General features: G+C 37.9%; 1 protein-coding gene across 1 annotated transcript in view; it reads right to left on the bottom strand.

Moving 5' to 3' along the window:
• LOC122212741 (probable cation-transporting ATPase 13A4) overlaps positions 1-23,683 on the bottom strand; it is a gene marked incomplete at its 5' end in the record, with an annotated part of 68,126 nt that extends 44,443 nt beyond the window's left edge. The window contains 9 exons of the mRNA XM_042926685.1: positions 1,027-1,215; positions 1,823-1,980; positions 3,045-3,215; positions 5,723-5,857; positions 16,005-16,074; positions 20,262-20,396; positions 21,889-21,958; positions 23,441-23,521; positions 23,613-23,683. Of these exons, the coding sequence (XP_042782619.1) occupies positions 1,027-1,215; positions 1,823-1,980; positions 3,045-3,215; positions 5,723-5,857; positions 16,005-16,074; positions 20,262-20,396; positions 21,889-21,958; positions 23,441-23,521; positions 23,613-23,683 (1,080 nt within the window). The remainder of the gene's footprint in view (positions 1-1,026; positions 1,216-1,822; positions 1,981-3,044; positions 3,216-5,722; positions 5,858-16,004; positions 16,075-20,261; positions 20,397-21,888; positions 21,959-23,440; positions 23,522-23,612) is intronic.
• Between the last annotated feature and the right edge of the window lie 620 nt (positions 23,684-24,303).

Here is a 24,303-nt window from a genome sequence, read left to right on the forward strand (position 1 = left end):
AAGGGCCAGAGACCACCCTGCAGCCCAAAGCTCACCCAAATCGTTCAAACTAGCCAGTCATAAGCTGTTTACCCTGCCCTGACCTGCCTTCCCCGTAGAGACCCCAGTAAAGGCCTTGGTCTAGGCATTTCCTCAGATCCCTTATCCAAACTTGCCATTCCTCCCATGGCCCACAGGACTGTGCCTCTCCTTACCAGGAGAACTGTAATGTTAAACTTCTTTCAAAGGCATTGACCTCTCTCTGCAGTCATCAATCCCCTTTATAAATGAAGACCTGGACACAAGACAGCCCATCATCCCTGCCTTACGCTCTCACAGCCCCTACCCTCACTCAGTATAGGCAGACACCAGACCAAAAGAATATATGCAGGAGGAGGTAGAATAAGAGGCTGGTTGGGAATAACTGGCATATAGTCAAGAATAATTTTAAGCAATATACTACAGATGGGAAAATACAGTAAGGATTTGATTGGAGCTTTCCTATAGCCAAGTGCAACTGCCCAAGTAAAATACAGTTAAATAAATCCTTCCCTTTTTAATTCATTCATTATTTATTATGATTAATTATTATTTATTCATAATTATGCATTATTCATTATTATTCATCATTATCATTATTAATTATTTGTTTATTCATTATTAAACCAATAAATATTTATTGGGCACTGACTATACGCTAGGCAATATCCTTGACCATGGTAGTGGTCAAGCAAGGATCATAGTGAAGGGTTTAAGTTTTGTTCCTTGTATGTGGTTTTGTCTGGGGAGGGACAGAATGCTACCTTAATTAACTGAGCTGGAAGGACTTTCAAAGACCTGCTTATTCAGTACCTACTCTCCCTCTTCTAAACCCTAGAATCTGGAAGCTCAAGAGACGTGCCTTTCCTAGATTACGCATCCAACCAGAGATAAAAGGAAGGCAGATAACACATCCTGTGTTTCCTGCCCCAGAAAAGTGTGAAGCGCCTCTACCCGATGACAACGATGATAAAAATGGCAATGATAATGAGGGTGAAACACACATACCTTGTCAAAGCAGACAAGGTTTAATTGTCCACATACATTGATCCTCTGGGGGCTGATGCAAAAGATGCCTCTCTTCTTCAGCCTCTTCTGGGCATAGATAATGCCTGTGGTCAGAGCAGCAGGTAGAGCAGGAGGGACCGCAATTGTGATGACATCAAGGGCTTTCTTCACCACCTCCTCTGGAGGCTCCTGGGACATAAAGTCACTCTTCAGCTATTACAGGTAAATCAGTCCTGAACAGCGTGGTGCATATGACTTTTTTCCTCCTTTTTGTTTACTTCCTTAGGTCAGATTCCCAGAAATGATATGAGTGGGTCACAAAGTATGCACGGTTTATGGCTCTCATAGATTTTCCAAAGTGCAATGAAACAGTTTGTAATGAGTCATTGCTGCTACCAGCAGAGAACAATGTACAAATTTGCCATGGCCTCACCAACATGGGGTATCCAGGTTTTATTTTCAGCTCCTTATTTAGTAATGCCAAAATACTATGTTACTGGGATAAACATATTCTCAGATTGAAAATGAAAAAATGGTGTAAGAAGTGTACAAGATGAGAGGCACTGTTGGTAGCTCAGGAAACAGCGTTTTGCCCCTCTAGTTCTGATTGTTATAATATTACTTGGGGATCAATCTCTCATATTGGCGAACTGTGAGTACATGTGCAGGTATCAGTGTTTGGCTTTGTTTCCCAGGTTTATAAACCATAGCTGAGATTAAGGTTAACATGCAGAGTATAAATTATACCTCCATGAGTGTTACGTGTGCATGTAGTAAAAGAACAAAAGCAACTTACCCCGTTGAGCACATAGACGCACAAAGTATAGATCATCCCAATGGTTGCTGTCCCTACAAGGCACAGGAGGAACCTGATGGCATCCCTGTAAAGCTTAAAATTCATTGGCTTCGGGTACAGAATGGATCTCACGAGGTCGCCTTTTGCAGTGTTGAATCCTGAAGTAACAAACACACAATCCACATTCTTAGGATGACAAATCTTACTACTAGCACGCTTCTAAGCCTCAACATGGCCTTTGTTTTTCTCTAGAGATATTTCAACAGTGCTTAAACCCAAACACAATTAAAGGATAATTGGGAAGACACCTGAGTGCTAGAATGGAAATATCTTACTTTTTCAGAGCCTATTCCCTTCTGATCTTTCTTCTCTCTACTTTCAAAATCAATGTGACCCAGAGATAGGAAACCACCACACTGGGATCAGAACACAGCCTTGCCCAATATAACTTCATTTTAAGGAAACGACTCACACACACACATACACACACACACACACGTTACTTGAAATTAAACCATAGGACCCAGTAAATACTGATGGACTTAATTTCTAATACTTTTCAGTGTCAAGTTTTCAATTTCTTTTTAAAAAATTTTTTAATGTTTATTTATTTTTGAGACAGAGGGAGACAGAGCACGAGTGGGGAAGGGGCAGAGAGAGAGGGAGACACAGAATCCGAAACAGGCTCCAGGCTCCGAGCTGTCAGCACAGAGCTCAATGCAGGGCTTGAACCCACGAACCGTGAGATCATGACCTGAGCTGAAGTTGGACGCTTAACCGACTGAGCCACCCAGGCGCCTAAGTTTTCAATTTCTAACCCTGGCTAGAAAAACTTGGGATTTGGGGCTAAAAGATCTAAGTTCTAGACCCAGGTCTTTCAGTGACTAGCTATGTGATTTTTTTTTTTTTTTTAAGTTTGTTCAGATTGTGCTGACCTCAGCCTATTTATGTACGAAGTGGGAACAAGCATCTTTGCTGTGCAGGTTTGATATATAGAGATAGTTTCTAAACTACAAAACATGTTAATAGTAATTATTGTCATAGGTATTTTGTTGACTAAAAGGCATGTGCCATAGTGCAATTCACACTTGAAATATGGAACTTTAATAGGTTTGGTTCGTTATCGAAAGACTATTGCTTACCTAATAGATTTCAGGCACTAGACACACTGAGCAAAAATATTTCATTAAAGTAACATACCAAAGAAGGGATGCTCACTCACCAGTCTGCAGCACCACCGCCCTCACGGTCCCGGAGCACGCTCCCTTAGCTTGGATAACCTCTGTCCCACAGAAAAGGACATGCCTTTTATAGTCGGCTTCACTCTGCGTTTTCCAGGGCATGGAGCTCTCCATCTTGGGCAATGGAGTTTTAGTGACTGGAATACTTTCTCCTATAGAAAACAAACATCTCATTTAAATCACGTATGCACTCACTAGGCATGCGGTGGACGTTTGTTATAAGCCTGCAGGGGGTGGCAGGGACAACCCTAGGTATTAGGGATACAAGGAGATTGTTTTTTAGGAGACTTTTAGTCCCAATAAATAAGAATAATGTATTATAAATACTATAAGTATTGTAACATCCAACAAGGACATTAAAGAAGGCTAGAAATAGCTGTGTAGGGAATAGCAAGTTGTGAGGTCCAGAATGTGGGGCATGGGGAGTGAGGGGCCATGAGACCTGTGCAGGAAACCAAAGCAGGGAAGCCCTAGGTGCACATATTTAAGTGTTTACATGGTTTTTGTAGGCATTAGTGGCAGAAGGGAGTGGGGAGATATTTAAGTGTTTTTTTCAGGAGAGTAATATCATATTCATGTACAAGAGAGAGAGTACTCTATCTGCAGTACAGGGAATGGATTGAAGTCTGGTGAGGTTGGAAGCTGGACATCCAGATGGAGAGAACAAAGTCTGACTTATGGCAGCAGGCAGTGAGAGTAAAAGGAAGTCCAGGAGCTGAGAAATAAGAAGGTAAGAAGTTACAAAACTTGGGGAGAGTTTTATATTGGGAGGTCATAGGAACAGAGAAATTCAAAATGGCTTCTTGGTTTCCAACTTGGGGAAATGAGCAGAGGGTGGCATTAGTCATCAACAGAGGGATTTAGGAGGAAGGAAGAGTTGCTTTATGTTCACCATGAGTTGGAGATGTCTTGTGGGATGGCTATGTTGAGACGTCTTGCATTTATTTATTTGAGTCTGGAGTTCAAGGGAGAGGCCTAGACCAGAGACATTTAGTCAAAGTTCACCACCTTACAGGCTATGATTAAAGTCACAGGAGAGAGAAGATTACTGAGGGACCAAGAGTGAGGATAGAAGAGGATAGGACTAGGACATAGCTCTGAGCACTACCAACAATCAGGAGCAGCATGGGCAGGGCGCTATCTTGGACAGTTAGGGAGAAGAGAGTTTTCCAAAAGGAAAGATGGTCAGAATCATCAAAGGCAGCAGAGAGGTCAACAAGAAGAGAAATCTAAAGAATCCATTGGGTTTGGCAATTGGGACATGGGTGACTGCTGCCAGTGACATGGAAGGAGCAGATGGCAGTGGGTTGAAGTGCTAATACAGGGTGGTGAATGATGTTGAGGAAGTAATTAGGGTCTGATCTGTGGAATAAACCTTGTAAAGCCTTCCACTGGCCTTTGAAAAGTGGGCAGTACAAAGTCAGAGATATGTCCCACTGTAGTAGGGCCACTTTTTGCCAGAAGAAAGGTACTTAGCATTGCAGAGGTCCCAGCACTAAAGGAATTTTACAAATCTACGGATTCCTTATATGAAGAAACATGGCCTGCCACGCATTAAAAAAATTGGGGTGGGGGGAGACCATACGCCTGGGTGGCTCAGTCGGTTGAGTGTCTGACTTTGGCTCGGTCATGATCTCACAGTTCGTGAGTTCGGGCCCCATGTTGGGCTCTGTGCTGACAGCTCAGAGACTGGAGACTGTTTCCGACTCTGTGTCTCCCTCTCTCTCTGCTCCTCCCCTGTTCATGCTCTGTTTCTCTCTGTCTCCAAAAATAAATAAACATTAAAAAAACCTTTTTTAATAAAAAAATAAAAAAACATTTTTTGGTAACGTTACATAGAAGAAAGATACATGTTCTTGTCTCCATTTCATGCCTTCCTGGTCTGTCCTAGAGAAATGGATTCAATTTTGGCTTCAGTGGGAACCACAGTATGTCAATGTGTCTTCTCAGCCCCCTAGTCCATCTGTGAAAAAAACTTTATGATTCTTCTTTATCTTACAGAAATGTTGGCACAACATCTCCTCAAATGTGCACTCGTGAGAACTTGAAGCACTGTGATCTCAAGGTCTCTTCTCTCTGGACCTCAGCTTCCATATCCATGAGATGCAGTGACCTCTAAGGTCCCTCCCTGCTCTAGCAGCATACTACTTAAAAATGAAATTCAATTAGTCCTAAAGTCCCAGTGTGTTTTCAGGCAGCAGATGTGTGACAAATCCTTTGTCGTGAACCTTTTCACATATTCAAGCCAAGGCAGGGAAGAGCTTGGACTTGACCTTCTGGGTTTCAGGATGTCATCAATAGCTTTCATATCTTCCAAGTTTATCAAAAGATACAATTTATGTGAAAATACGGAACATAAAAGTCACAGATGATTTGAAATGTCTAATGATCTCTACAGTCTTTTAAGGTAAAGCGACAGGGTTGCAATAACCTTTGTTCAAGAAGAAAATGCTAAGCACTCAGAAAATTACAACTGTATCAAACATAGGACACAGAAAGCAGCTTTAATTTGAACTCTCCCATCCAGAGCAGGACAGTCAAGTAAGAATTGTGGGAGTGTAATATCCCACAGCAAGCCCCAGCTTTGCCACTGTTGTTCTGATAGAGAAGGAACCTGGGAGAGCTTGCCAAGGCTGTAAGTCGTGAGACAGAACCGTACCTGTCAGCATGCCTTCATCTACCACACAGCTGCCATCAATCAGGATGGCATCGCATGGCATTTGCACTTTGTTCCCCGTCAAAATTAATAGATCCCCGGGTACCAGGAAGCGTGATTCCAGCTCTTGGATTCCAGCTGAAAGTGTGAGATGGCAGAGTCAAGTCAGATTTTTTTCTCACAACAACTAGTCCAACATCTAGCTTAATTGGAAATCAATGAAAAAGCAACGTGGATGGAACTGGAGGGTATTATGCTCAGTGAAATAAGTCAGGCAGAGAAAGACAGATATCATGTTTTCACTCATAGGTGGAATATGAGAAACTTAACAGAAGACCGTGGGGGAAGGGAAGGGGAAAAATAGTTTCAAACAGCGAGAGAGGCAAACCATAAGAGACTCTTAAATACAGAGAACAAACTGAGGGTTGATGAGGGGGTAGGGGAGAGGGGAAAATGGGTGATAAGCATTGAGAAGGGCATTTGTTGGAATGGGCTGGGTGTTGTATGTAAGCAATGAATCGTGGGAATCTACTTCTGAAGCCAAGAGCACACTATATACACTGTATGTTAGCTAACTTGAGAATACATTATATTTTTAAAAAAGGAAACTATTCCTCAATGTTGATTCAAAATCTGAGAACAATAAGAGAAAAAAGTAATAAATTGCATAAAATGAAAACAGAGAAAAAACCTAAAGACAAGTTTAGAAAACATATTTGAAATTTACAGTACATTATATTACAAAAGATTAATATTCCTAATATATAAAGAATTCCTGAAAAAAGAGATGTACAGCAAATGACTATAGCAAAATTGCTAGAGATGTTAACAGTTCATACATGCACACACACACACACACACACATACGCATAGAGGCATACGCACAATGCAAATGGCATGCTAAACATTTGAAGAGATCTCATTCTTACTCATAATTTAAAAAATGAAAGTTCCTTCCCTCCTACCTACCTTTCTTCCTTTCCTCCCGTCTGCTTTCTTTTACTTTTTTCCTTCCTTGCTCCATCCTAAAGCTAGAGGGGTTAAATAAGATAGGCATCCTTGCAGAAGGTTGGGTGGTGTGGGGTGTGGGGGCAGCCTGCTACAAGTTTTGGAGCCTAAGCAGAATGGACAGGTGTTTACGTGACCCGGCGCAGGGTGTCAGAGCCCAAGGAGGGAGAGAAGGGCCACATTGGTGACAGTGGCCTGGTGTGGGATGTTGGAATCCAAGAAGGGTGAAAAAGGGGTCTACATGGAAGTAGGGGAGGGCATCAGTAATGATGGATGTTGGGTTCCGCTCAGCAGGGATTGATAGAATAAGTAGATATAATGAGGCTAATAGGAGTCAGGTTTCTCATAAAGAAAGGAACTTACAAATATAGATGGAAATAAACCTAGAATAAACTCTTTGGTATTAGATTAGAATTAGAGACAACAATGTAAACTGACAGTTTTCAATAGATAAATAGGGAAATAATATAGATGTAAATGTATGTGTATGTAAGAACACGCATATATAAAATACGTTTGCTTATCTTTTGATATACATATATTCACTAATTCTGTTCTCTGAGAGGGCCTGGGGGCAGTGAAACCCCAATAATAATGTGCATATCTAGTGCCCAAATTTTGGTTTCTAAATTCTATTCCTCTCCCCAAAAAGAATCCTTATTCCTTAAGGAAATGGCTGATTATAAGGCTGGGTCAAGAAAAGTATCATATAAGCTAGAACATTTTGTTGCTCAAGGAAATATGGAGAAAGAAAAAACATCAAAACCAATTTAACAGGCTTTCACTGCCTAAATGTGTAACAATTTGAGCATCACAGTAAATAAAGATAAATGAACTATGACCCATCAAATAAAATAGGAATTCATGAGTCCATATGATATAAGCACATGGATGAATAAATGAGGAGAAAGATAGTTTTTTCCTACAGTAACTTTACAATTAATGTAGGAGAAAAGATAAAATTAGAAAATCACCATTTGGCAACCATCAAAGTAATAATTTAGCCAAGAAATAGCAATGGATACTACAACTAGTGGGTAAATTTAATGAGGAGAGTTTATTTATATCATCTCAAAGTATCTCTCAACAAAATATTTATTAATTACAAAGGGGAAAAGAGTAAATTTACAGTGGAGAAACCTGGCAGGTACTATTTAGCAAAGTAATCCAAATTAACATCACCAGTAATAGGACAAATTTAAATTATGTAGCACTTGAGAGGAAGCAACAAGGACATAGCATCACTTCTGTGATATCCAGCCAAAAATGCATAACCTGAATTTAACTATTAGGAAACATCAGACAAATCCAGATTGTGAGACTTTCTACAAAATAATCAGAGTGAAAGGAATCAAAGTCATGAAAATCAAGGGAAGATTGAAAAATAAAGAGATATGTTGAACAACACCATTGTGTGATCCCAAATCCTTTTCTATTAAGAACATTATTAACCACTGGGAAAATTCAAATAGGGTCTGAGTATCAGTTTCTATTAATATATCAATATTAACTTCCTGATATTAACGGCTACACTGTCATTTATGTAGAAGAACGTCCTTGTCTTTAAGAAACACACACTAAAATAGGTAAGAGTCATGGAGCCTTAGTTTGGCAACTTACTCTCAAATTGCTCAGGGAAAAAGTTATTTGAACTATTCTGGCAACTTTTCTCTAAGAGTCAAGTTATTCCCTTAAAAAAGAAAAAATAAATAAACATATACATATAACATTGCCCATCTATCTAATTAGAAAAATCTAAAAGTTTGCCGGCATAGTCCGTTGACAAGGCCATGAAGACACAGGCACTCTCACAATTTCTGGTGCAAATGCAAGTTGGTACCATCTCCATGGAAAGAAATTTAGCAATATGTACCTAGCAAAAGTACATACACACATCCATCCTTTAACTCAGCAATTTTACTTCTTGAAATCAATGCCAAAGATAAACTGGTGGCAATATGAAAAGACATATGCACAACAAGCCTTTTTACTTCAGCACTATCTGTAATAGTAAAAACTAAAAAACAACAATAAAAAACATACTTCAATAGAGAATTGGTTGAATAAACAATGGCTCCGCCATACACAAGAGTACTATACAGCTGAAATCACACACGAAAACTATTTCTTTATCCCATTATGAAAGACTCTCTATGAAACACAGTTAAGTATATAAATACACCTGAAACTAATATAGCATTCTATGTCAACTATACTTCAATTAAAATAAAGCATGTAAAACATACACACCAGGAAATGTAAGTTAAATGTGTACGGTATATCCCTGTCATCTAAACAGCAGTATAAATATATATAATCTTCTGGATACATGCGATACAGATATGGATATTATATATAACTTTTGTATCCGTTAAATGTAAGAATAAATCAAAAGCAAACAAAAATGATTCCTATAGAGATTATACAAGGTAGATAAAGAGGGATAGGAGCCTGACTCTCCCAAATGTCTTGTCTTATGGATTTAAGACCTTTAAGATCTTTTGAACCATGCAGTTTATGTAATCATAATACACATTTTATCTAATTTATAATTTATACATTATATATATAATTTTATTAAATTTATACATTTATATTTTATACAATATATATTTGTGTAATACCTACATAAGGGAATACAAAAAACAAATTTGAAAAGCTAACACTAAAAACCTAAGGCAAAATGAATGGGATGACCCTATCAAATTGTTGACATAAACAGAGAAGAATCATTTTGAGTAACTCTGAAACATATTTTTTTTTTTAAAAATGTATAATTTGTACATTTGAAATGGCATATCATAAGTGGGAGAAAAGAAGAATTCCAACAAAACATGAAATTGTTTTTAGGAATTACATTCCCGCAGCGTGTCTTGGTTTGCTATTCTAAGATTAGTGTGTATAAGGAACAGAGCAAATGAGTAATTTGTTGCTATCATTGAGAATCAGGACACTTGAGATAAAGGAGAGACAATCAACAATCAACAATCAACAATCAACAAAGTTAAGTAAAAAGCCCATAGCTCTAAACTTGAATTAGAAAGGCCAGTATGAACTCATAATGTATTGTATCTTTAAGAAATTATTTCCTGGGTGCCTGGGTGGCTCAGTCAGTTAAGTGCTGACTTCGGTTCAGGCCATGATCTCGCGGTTCGTGAGTTCGAGTCCTGCGTTGGGCTCTGTGCTGACAGCTCAGAGCCTGGAGCCTGTGTCGGATTCCATGTCTCCTTCTCTCTCTGCCCCTCCCCTGCTCACACTCTGTTTCTCTCTCTTTCTCAAACATAAATAAACATTTAAAAAAAGAAATAAATTATTTCCTACATCTGTCTCCTAAAAAGGCCTAGCAACAGTGACTAACACGTAGAAACGAGCACTTCCAGTGCACTGTTTGAGGTCTCTAACTACCATTAATTACTAAGAGCTCTTTGGAAAAATGGATGTGTCCAGGTTTAGAGCAGAACTGTTCCAGATGAACGTGGAATATCATACCATATCAGAAAGCAATAAAATTTTCAAAGACTGCTGAAGTCATGGCAAAAGAATTCACAAGCCAACCTGAGGAGGCACTCAACGGCCAAAGATGAGACAATTTGAGCACAGTAAGAATAAAAATTGCCATGGAGAGAAATATACCAACAACGTTTAACATTATACATCCATATTGACTCTAAAAAAAAAATTCTTTGGATAATGCTAGAGGATCAACCCATTATTTTGAAAGCTGGTACATAAAAAAAAAATAATCAAATATTAATCTTTTATTTCTTAAACAAACTGAATCTCAGGGTAATGAAATAGTTGAGGAGGGTTTTTCTTTACTGAAATATTCCGCTTAGTATGTGAAGATGGTATGATACAAGTAGAAATTTGAAACTCCTAATGAAATAGTAAATCTAGGTCATAAACATTTGTTTGCTAATGTCACAAAAAGAAGATAATCAGATAGTATGCACCTCCCATTTTAGAAGTTCACAATATCAGAGTGCCTGGGTGGCTGAGTTGGTGAAAGGTCTGACTCTTGATTTCAGCTCAGGATGATCTCACCATCCTGAGATTGAGCCCCACATCTGCTCTGACAGTGTGGAGCCTTCTTGAGATATTCTCTCTCTCTCTCTCTCTCTCTCTGCCTCTCCCCTGCTCATGAGTTCTCTCTCTCCTTCCCTCTCAAAATAAATAAATAAACTTAAAAAAAATGTTCACTACATCAACTATAAAGTATTCTTGCCAAAAACTCAAGCCTTGGATCTAACTACCAATTTACAGGAATTGCAAGCAATAGAAAATCAAGTTAAATAATTTTATGAATATGCAATCAACATAACCCAAACTGTAGAACCCACAGGATGAAGCACTTCCTTTCTTCAACAACAACAAAAAAATGTGCAAGGAAAATGTAAGATATGGAGGAGGGGATGTGTAGAGTTAAAATAAACTTGAGACTTGGGGCCCCTGTGTGGTGTAGTTGGTTAAGCATCTGACTCTGGATTTGGGCTCAGGTCATGATCGCACAGTTTGTGAAAGTCGGCTCCATGCTGACAGTGTGGAGCCTGCTGGGAATTCTCTCTCTCTCTCTCTCTCTCTCTCTCTCTCTCCAATGCTCTATCTCTCTAAAAATAAGCATTTAAAAAATTATTATAAAAAATAAACTAGAGGAGACTTACCAATCATTTGCAGTATGTGGACTTTATTTAGATCCTGATTTGAAGATGTATATACATGTATAAACACACACTGGTGACTCAACTAAGAAAGTTTGAATACTTCTATATAATTGATTTTTTAAATTATGGAGCTACTTTATTTTTTTTAGGTAAAGAAATTTAAAAGGAATTGTTATATTTTGCATATATACTGAATTTTTTTTCAAATGAAATCACGTGATATCTGGAATAGCAACAAAATAAATCTAGAGTGAAGGAGGTAGTAAGACAGTTGGAAAAAAAAGATTCAATGAGCTGATAATCATTGATTCTGAGTGAAAGCTACATGGGTGTCATTGTATTCTCTCCATTATTGTCTGTATGCGAAATGTTTCATCATAAAAAATTAAGCAAGAAAATGACCAGGTTATTTTTAAAAGGTCAAGATTCACTTCCAGCCAAGAAGTAGTAAAAAAGAACAGATTTATCTTCCCACCAGAAACAACCAAACCCATACAAAATATGTGAAACAATGGTTTTGGGGCACTGAACATAAGCAACAAAAGACAGAAAACAAGTGAAGGTGCCTTGCAATTGCTTAGCTTACTGCCTTTAGAGACTTCCCAGGCCACTGTGCAGGGAAGGGGAACCCAGACAAAATCCAGAGGTCTCTATGAGTTCAGAATACAGACCCAAGAGTGCTTAGAGATGAATCATCACATGCATTTGAGGAAACTACTGGCAAATGAACAATTGAACATTTACATTTAAAAATACCATTCACAAGACCATCAAAATCATGAAATATTTAGGAATGAATCTTAGAGAGTATGTGTAAGGCCCACACACCAAAAACTGTGAAATACTGCTGAGAGAAAGAAGACCAAATTAACCAAAATCAAATAAATGGAGAGACATACTATGTCCATAGGTCAGAAGACTCAAATTTATTAATATGTCAACTTTCCACAAATTGATCTACAGATTTCACACAATCCTAATCAAAATCTCATCATGGTTTTTTTTTGTTGTTAGAAATTGACAGGATGATTCTAACAGTCCTATGAAAATGCAAAGGGCCCAATATCACCAAAGCAACTCTGAAAAAGAGAACAAAGTTGGATGACTACATTATGCTATTTTAAGACTAATTATAAAGCCACCTTGTGGCTTTGGTATAAAGACAGACAGATCAGTAGAATAGAATAGGGAGTCTAGAAACAGATCCGCCTGTATAAGAACAACCGATTTTTTACCAAGATGCAAAGGCAACTGAGTGAAGAAAGGATAGTCTTTTCAACAAATGATATTGGAACATTTGAATGTCTATTTGCAAAAAAAAAAAAAAAAAAAGAACTTCAATCTTTAAAAAAATTCAAAATACAATATAGATCTAAATAAGAAACCTAAAACTATGAACATTCTAGAATCCAATGTAGTTTTTGTTTGTTTGTTTCTATTAATCTCTGAGGGAGACTAAAAACCAGAACCTTTACCTGTCTATCATGAATTTAACGTTATCTGATATGACTGGCCGTTATAAATTATGAGTTTCCAACAAGATTCAATTATCAAGTAGAAGAGTTATAAACAAAATAAGACTCAATCAGATTTTTAAAATCCAAGTGAATTTTAAGAACATTTTTCTCATCTCCCAACATGTCTTCCCAATTTTGTCATTCTGTTGTCTGTTCCTCATTGTACATCAAAGACCTCAGGCGAAGTTTTTTTTGTGATCATTAACAGACAAGAAAGAATCCCAAATATTTCATGGTTTTAGATCCTGGCTTAAAAGGGTCCCAGAATGACCGTGAAGAAGAAAAGCTTCACAGCAGGCAGAACTTTACTTATTACATTAATTTTCCTATTGTGCCTGAAAGGAGAAATAACTAGAAGACCAGATCGATACTAATTTACAGTAGGAAGCAAAGGATTGTCCTGAAAGATTGAAAGTATATTTGTCCATTAGAAGCCTCATTAATGATGTCTAGTCTGGAGGAGGCCTTTTACACCTGGAGAAAAACAGAAACAAAAACAATACATTCATGGTTATCAGCTAGCCACCAAGGACTTCACCGATTGTCTCATGAAAGGAATATAGTGGCAGTGTTGCTGATTATTTATGAGTTCAAAGACGTGTTCTTCCACTCACCAAAGCTAAGTTGGTTATAAACCCTGCTAAGCACCCAATTTGCCAGCAGCAACCCCAAACTCTTAGCCACCATAAGTAAATAAAGCTAAGCAAACAGCCTGGTTTTTGCTACCAATTGTTCAAACAAAAACACGGCACTTAATTTAATCTGAATGTGGCTTTTTTTCTCTCTCATGAAGGACATTCCCCTTTTGGAAAGAACCCCATCACTTGGAGGTCTGAGAGGAAGGGTGACAGGGGGCATCACCCTGCATTCTATGTAACATTATGATCCTGGGACCCAAATCGTTTCTGTTTGGGCTACAAATTTTATGGCTTTTTGTTGCTTGTCTGTGTGATAGAAAAGTATGCATTGTAGTTGTTAATTATAGCCCTCTCTCCTCCTGAGAACCAGGTGTGTTCCAACCTAAGGGTTGGATAAAGAAAGACTAGAATTTTGCCACCAGGTTATATTCATAATTACTATCCCATTTTGAAAACTATGGATTATTTCTTGATGAAATGAGTTATTCAGACTATTCAGTCCTTTAGGAAAGTGTCCTACTTGTACTCCCCAACTTCATATGCAACAAAGTTGTTAAATATTGTTAAATCTGTTCAATCTACCCTAACCTTTAACAAATTTCCCAAATGTGGGGGATTTCCAAGGAAGGTACCAGCTTGTAACCCTTCATTTTGCAAAGGATGTCTCATGTTGGGATGAGCACTGGGTGTTGTATGGAAGCAAATTGGACAATAAATTATACTTAAAAAAATAGCACTCTTTCTAAAAATTAAATATTATAGGTTATATAAAATACATCTAAATAAAACTTTTAAAATTGAAAAAAAGAAAATAACCAATATTTCCCATTGTATGGTTATAAAAATACATTTTCAAATAAAAAAATACCTCACATCAATTTATTGAGTAAATATTCATTAAGAATTTATGTATTAAGCACTTATTTACATTAGGACAGCACAGAAAAGCTTGATAACCTTGGATTAGACAAAGATTTCTTAGATCTGGCACAAAAAGCATGATCCACAAGAGGAAAATTTGATAAACTGGACCTTAACAAAAGTAGAAATATCCACCCTTTGGGAGACACTGTAAAGAGAATGGAAAGCTAAGTCCCAGAGTGAGAAAAAGATATTTGCAAGGCATCTTTGTGACAAAAGATTTGTATTCAGAATACAGAAAGAAATCTCAAAAGTCAATTAATAAAAGTGAATCTAGCAGCACAAAAATTTTAACTTCACCAAAGAAAATACATACGTAGAAAATAAGCACTTGAAAAAGTGGTCAGTGCCATGAGTCATTGAGGAAATGCAAATTAAAATTACAATGAGATATTATTACACACCTGTTAAAAATGGCTGAAATTAAAAAGACTGAGCATACCAAGTGCAGATAAGAGTATGGGGCAACTGCAGTTCTCATACACTGCTGTTAAGAATGTAAAATAGTACAAACACTTTCTAAAACAATTTCGCAGTTTCTTAAAAAGTTAAACACTTACCTGCCATATGACCTAGCCATTTCGCACTTTTGTATTTTCTTTTTCTTCTTCTTTTTCTTTTTTTAAATGTTTATTTATTTTTGAGAGAGAGACAGAGAGCAAGCAGGAGAGGGGCAGACAGAGAGGGAGACACAGAATCCGAAGCAGGCTCCAGGCTCCGAGCGGTCAGCACAGAGCCTGACGCGGGGCTCGAACTCACAAACCGCGAGATCATGACCAGAGCCAAAGTCGGTCACTTAACGGACTGACCCAGCCAGGCGCCCCACAGTTATGTATTTTCCCATAAGAAATGAAAGTGGATGTCCATGCAAAAACTTGTACACAAATTTTCATAGAGGCATTATTTATAATAGCCCAATACTAGAAACAACCCAAATTTCCATCAGTAGGTGAATGGGTGTACAAACTAGTCTATCCATACACTGGGACTCTACTCAGAAATAGAAAGGAATAAACTATTGATATACTTAATAAAATAGATGCATTTTAAAATAATTATGAACTTTGATTCCAGTAAAATTAACCCAAAATATCTTATAAAAGACAAAAAATGCCCACTGTACAATGCCATTTATATAAAATTCTAAACACGCAAGGCAGTTGCTTGAGGATGGGGTTGGGTAGGGAGAGGTTACAGACAGAAGGAACTTTTGGGGGCAATGGATAGTCATTATCTTTATTGTGGTAATAGTTTCATAGATAGTTACAAGGATGTACATAAGTCAAAATCTATCAAATTGTATCCTTTAAATATGTTCAGCTTATTGTATGTCAATTTTACCTCAGTAAAGTTCTTTTTAAGGTGAAAACATCTCAAGTCCTTCATTCCTTTAAGTAAGTGCACCAGAAACACACACACACACACACACACACACACACACACACGAAGAGGAAAGTAGTAGCAACAACCAGGAATACAAGTTTAAATCCCGTTTTGATTCCTTATGAACAACACACAGATCTAAAATAATGAGACTTACCTCTTCTCCCACATACAGAGACTGTAATGCTATTATGTGACTCAACTAGGTGGTGGAGCTTTACAGATTGCTGAAAAAGAAGAAAGGAAAATGGGAAAAAAGGCTTTTCTACTTGAGGAGAAGTCCCAGGTATTAATTCAGTAAAGTGCTAGTCTCTTTAAAGATAGAGCACTGACTTGTTCCCAACTGAATGCACTGGCTAAAAATGAAAGACCAAGCAGCCTATTAGTTACCTGAAAAGTCATTCAACTTGCTGTGCTGTTCACCAGCAGTAAGAAGTATGTGTTCTTGGATAGAAAGAAATTTCCCAGCATGCTCTGTTCACTCAAAGTAGTTTTTGATGACCATAAATTTGTATTTAGTTCTTTCAGCAGAGAACATCAAGAACTTGAGTCATTCAAGATAAATGTTCATACCTAAATAGCTTTGAGAGCTAAGCAATATCTCAGTTTTGAGTTATTCCACATCAGAGTTCTTAATCTGTAACTTTATGAGGAGTTTTAGTGGTGCCTACTATTCCTCATAGTATACATTGTTTTAATATATGAAATACACAGGACGTTGACAGTGAATCAATAAGAGGATAAAAAAGAAAAACACAATAAAATTACATTTGATTTCACATTTTTAAAGAAAGTGTTGTGTAAAAGAGGGGTTCCTGGGTGGCTCAGTAGGTTAAGTGGCCGACTTCAGCTCAGGTCATGATCTCAAAGATCGTGGGTTCAACACCCGCGTCGGGCTCTGTGCTGACAGCTCAAAGCCTGGAGCCTGCTTCGGATTCTGTCTCCCTTTCTCTCTGCCCCTCCCCCACTCACGCTCTGTCTCTGTCTCTGTCTCTGTCTCTCTCTCTCTCTCAAAAATGAATAAACATTTTTAAAAAAGAAAGAAACTGTTGTGTAAAAGAACTATCTGTTTCTAGGGGTTAAAACTCCTAATCATCTAGTGTATTCATTTTTTTTCTTCTGATTTTGCCATTTATGACACCGCCTAAACCTTCTAGCATAAATCATTTATAAATCTGATTAATATGTCCTAAGAACAATTAATAGAGTAACACATAGTGAAAGACTGTTTTGCTATTAATGTATCCTTTTATTCATTTTTTCATCCACTCAGCATTTATTACACACACTCTATGTGTCAGGGACTATGCTAAGAGGTGGGGATAGAATGTTCAAAAAAAAAAAAAAAAAAGAAAAAGAAAAAAAAAGATATAGTTCTTACTAGCAAGGAATTTACAAACCACTGGGAGAAATATATTTATCAAATAGTCACAAACGTAAATGTATCATTACAATCAATAATTAAAAAAAAAAAGGTATGCTTTTGGAGCATATACAGCCCATAGAAGCAATAATAGAAAACTTCCCTAAATAAGTGACTTTGAATCAAATCGGTTGTTGCATCTATGAGTCTCAAACTCAAAAGAAATGTTTGGACTGGAAATATATACAAATTTGAAAGTCATTTTAGAACTCATTGGTATATACAGCTATCAGAACAGTGAAGAATCTCTCAATATACATACATGAAAAGGCCATGAAGACATACTATTATGAATAATAATAAAGCAAGGTTGGAGATTACATAATGATGCTACCTTTTACATAAGAAAGAAGGAAAAACAAGGTTCATATATTTGCCTTTGCTTGACTTGCCTAAAAATTTCTTCTGAAGAAAACACAAGAAATAAATGTGGTTGCACAAGTGGAGGGGAAGAGAAAGATAGAACATACATTGTATATGCGGTAGAGTATACATTGTATAGTTTGCATATTGTTTTGCTTTTGAGACACTGCCTCCCCCACAAAAGGCCACTAGAGGAGGATGAACTATAAAAAAGATTGAAAAAGAGCAACTAGAGAGGATGGAGAGTGTGTTGTCTCTGAAGTCTCAGGGAAAGAGCGCTTCAAAAAGAAGCAACGGAGCAGTTAACTATCAATTGCAACTGAGAAGTTTAATAAAAGCTGCAGCGTGAAAAAAAAAAAAAAAAAAGTGTCCGCGGTAGGAGGGAGACCATGAAATCAACAAACAAAAGACCAAAAGTCCAATAAAAATTAATGAAGGACACAAATACAGTTCACAGTGAAAGAAATGCAAATAGCTTAGGACATGAGCAAGTGCTCAACTTGTAATAGAAAACATGCTGTTGAAGTTATGCAATTCTATTGTCACTTATATTGGCAAAGATAAGGGAAACCAACACTCCTCTACTGTTGGGAGGAGTGTAAATTAGTATTACTTGTTTAAGATGCCTTTTGAGGATGCCTATGAAAACAATATACCTAGTTTATAATTAAGTAATTTCAGGTATAAAAATTTTATGTCTCTATGTCAATATATATAAGCACACATATGTATACTTGTTATATCCATATGCATGTGTAATATAAATACACATAATTTATATATATTTATAAACACACATATATGTGGATGTGTAAAAAGATACATGTGCAAGAATTGTGATTGTTTTAACAGCAAAAGACTAGAGATAATCTAACTATCCATCAACATCAGACTGGTTTAAAAAATTATGGTGCATCTAGAGAAAACATATTTGGGCAGACATGAAAGATATTTAACATATATTAGGTGGAAAATGGGAGCGAGCGCACAACAGTGCACATAGTGTTTCCATTTGTGTGAAACAAATTAGTGCCTGTGTGTTTAATACTGCTCAAGGTCATAGAACTTTTGGTCTCAGTGAATGCCTTTGGAAAGGGAACCTGGATACTGGGAGATCCAAACTGGGAGGGATATTTACTTTTTATTTATACCGTTGTGTTCTATTTGAACTTTTAAAAAATCATGTGCATATATTACTCTTTCTATTAAGAAAAAAATAACTAGTTCAAAAAAAGGAAGTTTTTAATTTTTATTTTAAAAAGTTTATGTATTTATTTTGAGAGACAGTGAGAGAGCGCGCATGTGAGCAGGGGAAGGGCCGAGAGAGAGGGAGAGAGAGAATCCCAAGCAGGCCCCAGGACCAGCTCAGAGCCCAACACCGGGCTCAATCCCACGAACCGTGAGATCATGAACTGAGCCGAAATCAAGAGTCAGATGCCCAACTGACTGAGTCACCCCAGGCGCCCCTTAAAAAGGAATTTTTAAAAAAAAATGTTATAACCACCTATGGCCTTAAGATTATAGTGGTGATCTTAACAAGAGTTCTCTAATGGAGTCACCAGAGAGGAAATCAGGTCAGTATAGTGAGAAGAGACCAGGAGATCAATAAGTGACAAAAGCACACATAAAGAAGTTTTGCTGTAAAAGGGAGAAGAGAGGTAGAGTGTGTAGCTACAGGTGGAAGCGGGGTAAAAAGAAATGGTTGCTTCCTTACTTGAGCACATTTAAATGCTAACAGAAAGGCCCTTGGGGGAGGGAGTGAGGAGGTCATTGAAGGACCACAGAAGCACCCTGAGCAGGTCAGAGAGGGTGCTTTGGCAAGCACAGGCAGGGGCCCTTTCTCCTCCCTAACGGGAGAGCAGGGCGGGTGGGAGGCAGAAACAGAGTCCTTTGACAGTTGGAGAGTGGGGAGTTGAGCAAATTCCTGTCTTCTGGCTTCTATCTTCCTTGTGGAACAAGTGGTGAGATTATCTGCTGAATTAGAGAAGTGGACTATGAGATGAACAGGAGATCTCTCTCATGGAGAAATATTTGGTGTGAATTCTTAATTTTGAGAATGGGACAGTGCATTGACCAGGGACCTACAGAAAGCTTGCCCAGATAAGGATGGAATTCATGGATTTAGAGTGTCATCAACCAATCTGTTCTACAGGACTTTTTCCCAACGGCACCTAGATCCCCTGGCGTGGGTATAAAGAAAGCCTAGTGTTGGACTCAGGCTTTGACAAATAAGTACTGACCAACTAGAAAAGGCAAAGAGTCATTATGAAACAGACCCTTCCACCTTGCACCCTCTCCCATCATCTTCAAGATTCGACAGTATTCTCTGTACATATTTTTTCACTTATGCACAATTCATAGATATTTGTAAATTCCTCTGGCTGATCAGCCTGAATAAACTAAAGAGAGGAGGAAAAATAACTTGGAAGGTTAGGAATCAGGATGTAATAGAAGGAAAAGGACTAACGTTGTTGAGTATCAATATTTGTGCTAGATATTTACAAATTTGGTCTCATTTATTGTGGAGTGGGCAATGGCTATTTCCTGATTCTTCTTTCTAACAGTATTTCAATAAAGGTCCTACTGTTCCCTTTCTGTGGCCATAAGATTGGTGGGGGAAAAACTCACCTCTCTGAGATCATATACCGTCAACGCTATGGACGTGATGGACATGATTATGATGGCAAAAGCATATTCCTTATAGTCTTCACTAAACCACAAACAGACACTGAAGAGTTGAAATATGTAAAATGGATTTAAAACCTGTTGGCAGACACAAAAACAGGAAGGCAATGGGGATATTTAGTCTTCGCCCTGAGCTATTCATTGACTTGTTTGCTTTCAAAAGCCTCTCTGTGACACCAACCACCCCATACAATATTCTCATTCTTACTGTATTTATTCAGCAATTGTCACGTGCCAGACACTGTGCTTAGCAACTTTACCTGAATTTTCTCATTTAATTTCCATAATTACCTTATTACCCAGAAGCTTTTACTTATCTCCATTGCAAAGATGGAGAAGCTGAGACTCAGATCTCGAGATCTGAGACATGAGATTCTTGAGAAACTTGCTGAAGGTCACACAGCTGCAACAAATCACAGAGTAGGCCTTGAACCTGGGGAGCTGACCCTGGAGCACTTACTTTTAATCACTGCTGCACCTTATCATTCACAAAGTAGTGTCTCGTGGGTCCTCATGATGACCATCACAAGGGTGTAGGGTGTGGATACTATGAGGTTTAGTTCACATGTACTGGCCCTCAGAAGGGTGAAGTTTTAGTTCAGGTTTACGGAGTTAAAATGCTCTCGAGTCTGTTGTTCTTCCCTCGGACACAGCATCTGCCATCTTCTAAGCCATCAAAGTACTTAGATTTATGGATAAGTTGAAGACTACATTTGCTCATTAGTAGAGAGCCAAGCTGAAACTGGGAAACTGTCCTTGAACATCTAGGACACTGTGGAAGAAGGGAGAGGCTAACTCCACAGTTGTTAGCCTGCTTTGGTTTAAGACATTTTGTACCCTTATTCAAATGCTCTCCAGTTGATTTCCATCTGTCTAAGATGGGAACAGTAATCTTTGCCTCTGGTTGGGGAAGGAGCACACAGAAACATTTCCTATCAGTTTCTTTTGCTTCCTTTCTTACTAGAAATATTGAGAAAATACCTTGGGTTTAGTAAGTTTTTTCAAAAACAAGTAGGAGTAGAAGTAAAGTTCAGAAAAAGACCCAGGGTACAGCTGTATGGTTATAGTTTCATAATAATCACTGCAAAATGAAAAATAAGCTCAATGGTAGACTCAAAGAGGAAAAATTCAACTTAACAAATGATGGTCAAGTCCTTTTTTTCCCTCCCACACAAACATTGAGATCTAGAGAACTAATAAGGCTAATGCTGAGGAAATTATGTTGCCCATAAGAAATGTCTTGAGTTTTTAAATTTTTAATTATTATTTTAGTTTCACAAAGTTGGGAAAGGCTAAGAAACATTGGATTAAAAAGGAAAGAAAGAAAGAGAAGAGGTGCACCCAGTTATTAAAGGATAAGTAGACACATGAGTGTCATTATACTGTGCCAGGCAACATGTGCAAAAGATGGTCTCCAAGGAAAACAGTAGAAAAGAGATATGAAGAATCTATCCTTTGTACTGTTTTAAAATATCACAAATTACGGTTACTTATTAACAAGTAGCATTCTTGATTGTTTGACTAGAACTCCTTTAGCCTCTATTTAGCGCCAAGAGTAAGTCCTGCGTACCTCTTTGATGAGTAGTTTCCAAATTGGTGTGATTTCAACATCGATAGTATTAGGCCCACATATTAACCTCCTATAGGGAGAGATCATAGGTCAGTCAGTTACAACTAATAAAAATGAAGCTCATTTTTCACTCATTCGAAAAAAGGCCTATTCACTTTCTCCCAGTCAAGGTAAGCCTCCCTTGTTCCATAATATCTTCATCCTTCTCAAAATAACTGAGTGGGGAGGGGGTGGTTCCCAAGGACAAAAACAATAAACATGATCCTATTGCATCTACTAAATTAGATTCTTCCTGAGGTCTAAATATTTCCCTGATGGCAATTTGGGTATTTAATATTAGTGGTTGCCTCATTCAAGTAAGTTTCCAGATTGGCACTCTCTCAACTCTGTCCCCAACTGTGGCTCTGTGGATGTGGGATGGAGAGATCATTGCAAGAAAATAGTTTTACTAGTAAGAAGTACTGGACCTACCTTCCTACTCCTGTTTAGTTCTGGGAAGCTGTAGAATTTATTTTGATGTTGGGATCTCAAAGACAGCTCTATACACAAAGTTATACACCCTTTAACTGAAAACCTAGAGGTATATTTCTTAGATTATGCAGAGCAAGGACCCTTTATGAGTTATTTTGCTGTTGGGAACACTGACCACACTCTCTGTGCCTCCTATGTAGATATTCAGATCAAGTAGCTTGGCCAAATGTATTAGAGCAGTGTCTCCTGAGATTTAGCGTTCATACACATGACTTCCTGATCTTGGTAATGTGAAGATTCTGATTCAGAGGGATGATGTGTGGTCTAAGATTCTGCATTTCTAACAAGCTTCTAGGTGATGCGGATGCTGAAAGGCTCTGGGTCCCTTCAAAGTACTGGAAAATGGGGGTGCAGGGGAATATGAGTATCACAGAAACTTAGGACCAGCAAGGTCTTTCCAAAGTCCTCCTCCCCTTTTTAACAACTAGGGAACCAAAGCCCGGAGATGAGAAGTTCCTTGCTCAAAACCACACAGTGAATTACTGATAGACTTGACATTCAACACTGTGCTCTTCCTCAGCCTGGTTCCTCTGCCCTGGAACTGCTTTGGAATCATGGAGCTGCAGTTCTTGCACAACAGTTTCTGCTGCTCTGAAATTATTATTCAACTATGTGATCTTGGCATAAAATATATTTCCTGATTACAACCCAAACTGGTTCAACCCCATTATTATAACCTTGAGAAGCTCTGTGTAGAGTAGAAAGAGGACTAAACCTGTGAGACTCAGCTCTTCAATCACCTCCCATCCATGTGACCTTTGTTCAGGCCATCGAACCTCTGTGAGCCTCAGATTTCTCATGTATTATGTTGGAATGATGGGGATATTCATTCTACCTCCCCCACAACGCTGATCCGACGAAGCAAGAGAAGGTATGTGCATGCATTGAATCTAACAATACTGAATAGAGCATTACAAAGTTTTCTGATATTGACCAGCTAAGATAATGATTTGCTAGGCTCTCTATTTGGCTGATGGCAACCATCCTCTTGAGCTGATGTAGAAAACAGTAGGCATGGTACCTAATCTCTTGTTCTTCTCTTGTTAGACCTGATCCAAATTTCAGATGTATCTTGGCAGAACTGAGCCAGTCTTCCAAAGAACTGAAATAATAATAATGAGAAAGACCTATTTAGAAATGATATTTTTGAGATAAGTTTCTCTGTTTCAGATGAAATTACTGAAATGACTTACCCAATTTTCTGGAACTGTCCTTCTAAGTTGTTCCAAACATATCTTATTTTCTGCACTTTTATACATCTCACCTGGAAAAGAAAAGTACTAAGAAAGTCTCTTATGTAGGGATCAGTAAATACATAGCAGTTTGGTGGCTAAAGAAGTGCCTGCAGAAGAAGCAAAAATAGAGCTCTAATACACTTCTTTAAGATTATCCTTTCCTAACTTACTGCAACTTTCCCTGCTACACAAGTGGCATTCTTTCTTAGGAGTTTTCATTCAGTCGAAGTGTATCATGCGTGGTGGCTTACTATGCAGATGAGTATATATGATAAAACTCTGTCTCTGTGTTCCACTAGGTTATTGATAACCTAACAAAGGAAGAAAATCTGTTACAAAAGTGAAAACTATACCATACAGTCCAATATATATATATGTCAAAGAAATAAAAATATGATCAAGTAAGATGTATGGTATTGAAATGCCGTAGAAATGTTGAGCGGGCAGATGGCTGAAGGCATCATGGAAGTGATGGCATCTGAGCTGCAGCCTTGAAGGGCTGAAAGACTTCTGCCCAGATAAGAAGGAAAGAGGGCATGTAGAAGAGATTCTGCACAAGTCGGTTTGTGAGGAGGGGCAAATGAGTGGGTCTACTTGACTGCAGACTGGAGAATGAGGCTGGAAAGATAAATAAAGATCAGAGTGTACA

This window comes from Panthera leo, assembly GCF_018350215.1.
Source record: "Panthera leo isolate Ple1 chromosome C2 unlocalized genomic scaffold, P.leo_Ple1_pat1.1 chrC2_random_Un_scaffold_67, whole genome shotgun sequence".
In the NCBI taxonomy this organism is placed as follows: domain Eukaryota; kingdom Metazoa; phylum Chordata; class Mammalia; order Carnivora; family Felidae; genus Panthera; species Panthera leo.